The sequence below is a fragment of the Marmota flaviventris genome, unplaced genomic scaffold (genome assembly GCF_047511675.1).
Source record: "Marmota flaviventris isolate mMarFla1 unplaced genomic scaffold, mMarFla1.hap1 Scaffold_44, whole genome shotgun sequence".
Taxonomy (NCBI): Eukaryota; Metazoa; Chordata; class Mammalia; order Rodentia; family Sciuridae; genus Marmota; species Marmota flaviventris.
The window spans coordinates 1,716,165-1,723,258 of record NW_027288268.1 but is presented as its reverse complement, the minus strand read 5'-3'; the positions used below and the strand labels follow the sequence as shown (position 1 = coordinate 1,723,258).

Below are 7,094 nucleotides of genomic sequence, written 5' to 3'. Positions count from 1 at the left end.
TCCATAGTTAGGGACTCTGTTCCATGCTTTCCTAAGGAGGGCCTGATTCAGCTGCATGTCCTCTGTGGGCTCCTGGGCCCTCTTTAGGGGTGGATGTTACGCAACAGTAAAAGCCAGTTTCCCAAGTGGAGAAGAGCCAAGATGAGGTTTTGCATTTCTGCTAAAGAGGAGAAGCTGATTGCTTCTCCTGGACAGTTGCAGGTGACATTGAGTAATATGTATCCCCCTACACATTTGGGGATAGGCCCTTTGTCCCTAAGGTAATGCTGAGGTGGGTGAAGCTGTCCTAGTGCAGCAGACACAGTCAGGATAACCAATACATCTTATGTTGGACACTATTGGGTGGAGGAGCCATAAATCCAACCTTGGAATGTTCCTGCTTTGGTTTCTGAAACAGTTGGCAAGGCCACCTGGCACACACTGAATCTTGTCCTGGATCCTGCAGAAGTTGCTATGTGTAACATGGAGTCACTTTGAGTAACCCATGGTAGCCTAAATCTTGGCTAGTCACCACCTGTGGCAAGTGACAGAACTGTCACCTACATAGATGGGACAAGTCAAGACTGGTGTCCCTGTCTATCACTCCCCACAGCATGCAGTGAGGTTTGAGGGGGTACCACATCCTGGAAGGACTTTAGGGCTGTCAAGGTACACAAGGACACTCGAGGACAGCTCCTGACAGCTCTCACAGAATCTGAGGAAAGTCACTCTAGAAGCGAGGCTACCTTTGGCCGAACCCTTACTGGCTATGAGAAGCTGACCTGGAGCTTGCTGGCTGTGAGGAGCTGACCATGGAGCTTGCTGGCCTAAGGTAGGGGTAGCAGGTAGAAGCTGGCAGACCATCATCCCTCCAGAAAGGCAGTAGGCAGTGACCTCTGTGCTTTGGGTCTAGGCACACATTGTTCCTGAAGCAGTTGAATAAAGAAAGAAATGGAAAACTATGCAAAGGCCAGGGCCTGAGGCAGCTGGTTGGTTGTCCCAAGCTGATATGGCACAGCCGGCCCCCAGCCTGTGGTTTTGGAGAGCATTTGGGCTATGGGGCATCACACACATGCTGGCCAAGCTCCAAGTGGCCTCATGGGTTAAGTGAAGTTGCTAATGATCTAGGTTTGCACATGAGGTTTCCAGAAAGGTTATAAGTGCTAAGTCATGTTTTAAATGCAAATTGTGTTGAGGATTTTAAATACTCTCATGCAGACACTGAAGTGGCATGCTTATAATTCAGCATTCCAGGGGTAGACCAACCTGCCATTCTTGGGGGAATCACGATTCCCTGTTGAGAAGGAGCAGGCCTCCAGCACTGCTGTGGCCAGGCTCAGCAGCCTGATGTTTCTCTGGCCCTGTACCATGTTGATTTCACTCTGGGCACAGCCAGGCTGATGGTGTCTGGAGAAGACAGCCAATGACAGATAGAAAACCAACATTGTGTCTGTCTTTGGACACTGTGTCAACGAGACTCTGGCTGTTTGTTTATGTGACACAGTTCTCGTGTGATTGATTTCTTTTCTCCTTTCTTTGTGAGACACCTCAGAACTTGGGCAAAACTGCTGGGCCTTATTAGGACCCCAGAAAAGTGTTTTGACTGGAAGTCGAGGTTCCCTGATGAGTGATTTCTCTCTCCTATCTCTCTGGGTTGCCTTAGGTCCTTCTCACTCCCCCTACCATGGATCTGCATCTCTTTGACTACACAGAGCCAGGAAACTTCTCTGACATCAGCTGGCCATGCAACAGCAGCTACTGCATCCTGATCGACACAGTGCAGTGCCCCACCATGCCCCACAAAAGCATCCTGCTCTACACACTTTCCTTTATTTACATTTTCATCTTCGTGATTGGCATGATTGCCAACCCTGTGGTGGTCTGGGTGAACATCCAGGCCAAGACCACAGGCTATGACACCCACTGCTACATCTTGAACCTTGCCATCACGGACCTGTGGGTGGTCATCACCATCCCCGTCTGGGTGGTCAGCCTGGTGCAGGACAACCAGTGGCACATGGGCGAGCTTACCTGCAGGGTCACGCACCTCGTCTTCTCTGTCAACCTCTTTGGCAGCACCTTCTTCCTCACATGCATGAGCATGGACCGCTACCTCTCCATCACCTACTTCACCAGCACCTCCAGCCACAGGAAGAAGATGGTGCACCACATCGTGTGCGTTCTGGTGTGGCTGCTGGCCTTGTGCATGTCTCTGCCCGACACCTACTACCTGAAGACCTTGGTGTCTGCTTCCAGCAACGAGACCTACTGCTGGTCGTTCTACCCTGAGCACAGCATCAAGGAGTGGCTGATCGGCATGGAGCTGGTCTCTGTTGTCTTGGGCTTCATTGTCCCCTTCTCCATCATCACTGTCGTCTACTTCCTGCTCTCCAGGGCCATCTCAGCCTCTGGTGATCAGGAGAATCAGAGTATCCGGAAGATCATCTTTTCCTGTGTGGTGGTCTTCCTTGTGTGCTGGCTCCCCTACCACGTGGCAGTGCTGCTGGACATCTTCTCCATCCTGCACTACCTCCCCTTCACCTGCCAGCTGGAGAACACGCTCTTCACAGCACTACATGTCACACAGTGCCTGTCCCTGGTGCACTGCTGCATCAATCCTGTGCTCTACAGCTTCATCAACCACAAGTACAGGTACAAGCCGATGAAGGCCTTCACCTTCCAGTATTCTGCCCAAACGGGCCTCACCCAGCTCACCAACACCTCCAGAGTGTCAGAGACAGAGTACTTGGTGCTGGAACAAAACTCCAAATGACCTGCTGTGCAGAGGCCACGTCATGGAGCTTGTGAACATGGCTTATGGTCTTCATAAGAGAGCAAGGGAGCTTTGGGTCTTGATGCCCAAGTGACATGAAGAGGAGAAGGCGTGACATTGTGCATCTTCCTCTCTGTCCAGTTCTGTGTGTCAAAGTCAGCTTCAGGAAACAATTGACTGGACATCTATACAATAGAACCTTCTGTTTTTCCTGAAATTTTTATATGTTGAATTGTATATTTAAGTCTTCATTTTCTCACTATTGGCATACTGCATAAAAAGTATTGGAAAGTTAAATGTATTTTAAATATTGCATTGGGAGGTATAATCCTGACATACTCAGATTGCCGTAGTTTTAAGGTTAGTTTGACTTTAGTTTTCACTAAGGGTGTCATTTTTAACTAATTTAAAATTATGTATTTATATACATGTATATGCATGTATATAAATGTATACCATTCTTAACTGAAATGTTTTCTTTATAAAAGTTTTATATCTCTGTGGTGGGTTGTATTTGCACAGGATATGGAACAAAAATGGCTTCATAATGCTGTTTGGGACATTAATAGTTTTGCAGAGTTACATTTAAAACAAAAGAAGACTGTTACAGGCTACAAACTTCTGCATACAATGAACAGAGTTCTCTTCATCTGTAAGTTATTTCTTTAATAAAGAACTTTGTTTCCTAAAAGTTCATTCCTGAAATTGTGGAAGTGTGCCCAGAATTGAGGTAGCATTCATGATGTTGCTATGTGGACACACCTGGCACACACAGTCAAGCTGAGTAAGAATAAAGAGAGAACTGCCACAGAGCAAACTGGAGGGTTAGTGTGGGTGAGTGGCATGGAAGGCACAGCATTCAAAGTGCTGAGTGTGTTTTAGAAGCTCTTCACGTGGTGGTGTGTTGGGGAGGGAAGTGGTGGGCTGTGAGATGTCTGGAGGCAGAAATGCAGGAAATGTGAGCCTGCATCAGCCAGTGCTCCTCTGCTCCCAGCACCAGTGTGACATCCCCTCACGCAATCCCTGCTGATGGTTGAAGGCAGTGCTGCTTTCACATTCTTAGCAGACCTAAGAAAAAGCTGCACAGGAAATGCATAATTTCTATTTACCATAGACCAACTAATTACATTTGTTCTCTGTCATCTGTCCCAAGATCCCCTGAAACCTGGAAAGTACCTGACTCATTATATATATATTTTATGTATTTACTACACATTCTCCTAGACATACACATCTATAGTACAGTTTAATTTATAAAGTAGACACAGAGATCAACAATTATGAAAATTAAAATGACTATATAATTTTCTGTAATAAAAGTTATTTAAAACTTAGGAATTATGTATTTCTAGAGTATCCCATTTAGCATTTTTTTGGGATGCAAGTAACTGAACTGCAGAAAGTAAGCCTATAACTAAGGGAAGGCTATTGACTGTGCTTGAGACAGTAACCAAACTCTGGCTTCTGCATTTCCACATGAACCTTCATTGGGAGGACTCTTTGGAGGAGCACTCTCAGAGCCACAGGAGCCACAGACTTCTACAGACCTGGCTTTTGGGTGGGAGCTCTGGAAAGTGTCCTTCCCACATTAGCCCAGGTGAGGCCATCCACAGGTGGGTCTTCTTGAGATCCAGGGGCTACTGCCCTTTTGTAAAGTCCCTAAACATGTGGGCTCACCCAGACTCACAGCCCAGGGGTCCCTGGGGGCTACAGATAGCACCACTTGAAAAAGCTGCACAGACTGAGTTCTGAGGCCAGGCAGTGTGGCATGCTGACTCCAATACGCTTGACACATGTCCACAGGTGCATGCACACTGTCATGAATGCTGTAATAATAGCAGATCAATAAGTGAAAATGCAAGAGAAAGGAAAAATAACATAAGGAGCACACAAAGTTGGGGAAAATCATGATGTGATAAACAGTTATTACCATGGAAATGGGGCCACGTTTGCCCTGAGGCTTCTAGAGGTCAAGTTCAAACAGAAAACTCCCAACCAATGAATTGAGGAGGAGAATGGAGAACAAAAAAGCTGAACTTAAGTTGAATGTTCAGGCCCCTCCCACTCATTGTGGACCCCTCCTAGCCCAGGAGTTCAGGCATGTAGATGAATAGTGCTGGGTTCAGGTGGAGTTCCTTATCCATTCATAGAAGTCTCCTGTGCCACCCAACTTCAGTAACTTCTATTGCCCTTGCTGAGTGGGACCATGGACCACTTTCTTACCACTCTGTAGAGCCAGGTGACCACTCAGTTGCTTACACCCACTCTGAGGTGCAGAGCAGTTAGGATATTTGTGGAGAGCAGGCTGTGCTGGCTCCAAGCCATTCCACACTATGCAAAAGAGCACTGCACAGACCTGAGCTACCATCTTTTATAAAGCAGCAGATTTCCATGGGCTACACACTTCTGAGTGCAAGTGATGAGGCAAAATGACTCATGCCTTGACAGACCAAGTGGATAACCACCAGATGCTGGGCATACAGAACTTACTGGAAAGAATTAACCCAACTGGGCACAATGATGCATGTCTGTAATCCTAGCCTCACAGGAAGCTGAGGCAGGAGGATCACTGGTTTCAGGCCAGCCTAGGCAACTTAGTGAGTTCCTGTCTCAACATAGAAGATAAAACTCTGACAGGTAGCTCAGTGGAAACATGCCATGCTACGAGGTTCAATCCCCAGAACCACACACAAAGAAATAAGAAAGAAGGCAATGACCCAGCTGTGCAGCAGCAGCATAAGGCACAAATGGATACATAAGTGAATCAGGTTAGTAAAAAATTACTCCCCGTGCATTCACTAAATTAAATCAGATACACATGGACTCCTGGGCACATCAGAACCTCATCCAGGAAACCAGGACCATGAGCTTACAAGACACTGCAGACTTGTCACTGGAACACCATGAGAAGCACCTGGGACTGTGGCAGTGATATTTCCTTCTTCATCATGTGTTTTAGTAATCTGACTTTTTTCTCATTTTCCCTTCATTAGCATGGGCAGAGGTTTATCTATTTTATTTTTCAAAGAACATCTTTTTGTCTTGTCATTTATTTCACTTGTTTCTTTTGTTTGAATTTCATTGGTTTCAGCTCTGATTTTATTTATTTCCTGTCTTTACTGCTTCGGGTGTTGATTTGCTCTTTTTTGGGGCTTTGAGGTGTAGTGTTAGAGATTTTGATATGTTGTATAAGTGTTCCCATTTACCTCTAAAAAGTTTTTTGTATTTCACCCTTGATTTCTTCAACTGTCCATTCATCAATCAATAGTGTAATATTTAGTCTCAATTTGTTAGATATTTTACTTTATCATTGATTTCTAATGTCATTCCATTGTGATCTGAGAGAATGCAGAGTATTATCTGTTATTTTGTATTTATTAGGAATTCCTTTGTTGTGTAAGACATGGTTGATTTTAGACAATGAGCCTTGCTGTGGAGAAAAAAGTATATTTGCTCATTGATGGATGAAATATTATATATATATATATATATATATATATATATATATATATATATATATATGTGTGTGTGTGTGTGTGTGTAATATCTTTCAATTCTAAATTATTGATTGCATTATTTAGTTCTATGTTATATTTAATTAGATTTTTGGGGAAAAAGACTCTGCTAAGTGGAAAAAAGATGAGCAAATGAATTGGAAAAATATTTAGAAAGGTCATACCTGACATAGGATTTGTATCTGGAATGTATAAATGCATATAGAGATGTATACACAATTAAAGTTATTGAGGTGTACGTGTGTGTGTGTGTGTGTGTGTGTGTGTGTGTGTGAGTTTATGGATAGAATTTTATTTTCAAAATTAACCTTTAAATTATGTTTAATTGCAGGTGAATATTTATGTTGTTTGAAACTTTTTGATTGTTTTGTGGTCCTGGTAGTTGTACACAGGGACATGTGTGTTCTTGGCAAGAACAACAGCACTTACGTCACATCCCAAGCCTTTTCACGTTTGGAGACAGGATGTCTATATATTCCCTGGCTACATGGGAAAATGACATCAGCCTGCCTCAGCATCCCAAAGATCTGCAAAGACAGATGTGGCCCTCTTCAGCCAGGGCATATTGAGTCATTTAGGGAGTAATTGGACTGAACTAGTACTTCACAGACACTAGAAGTTATCATGGTAAATGCATATGGAAATTTTTCTGCTGAAGGAAATATTAAAATTACAATGGAAACAAGGAACTTCACACAGTTTACTATGTTATGTTGTAATAGTAATTTTCCAAGGAACACTACACATCATTTTTTGTGTTCACACACACACATACAAAAAAAAAAAAAGGAATCACACATATACCTTTACCAGTGATCTCCATGCTC

General features: G+C 44.0%; 1 protein-coding gene across 1 annotated transcript; it reads left to right on the top strand.

Moving 5' to 3' along the window:
• Positions 1-1,663: 1,663 nt before the first annotated feature.
• LOC139704203 (atypical chemokine receptor 3-like) lies at positions 1,664-2,752 on the top strand. The gene has a single exon (XM_071607259.1). The coding sequence runs from the start codon at positions 1,664-1,666 to the stop codon at positions 2,750-2,752; it is 1,089 nt and encodes a 362-aa protein (XP_071463360.1).
• The last annotated feature ends 4,342 nt before the right edge of the window (positions 2,753-7,094 follow it).

Coding starts and splice junctions, on each gene's coding strand:
- LOC139704203 (XM_071607259.1), top strand. CDS start 1,664: ATGGATCTGCATCTCTTTGACTACACAGAGCCAGGAAACTTCTCTGAC.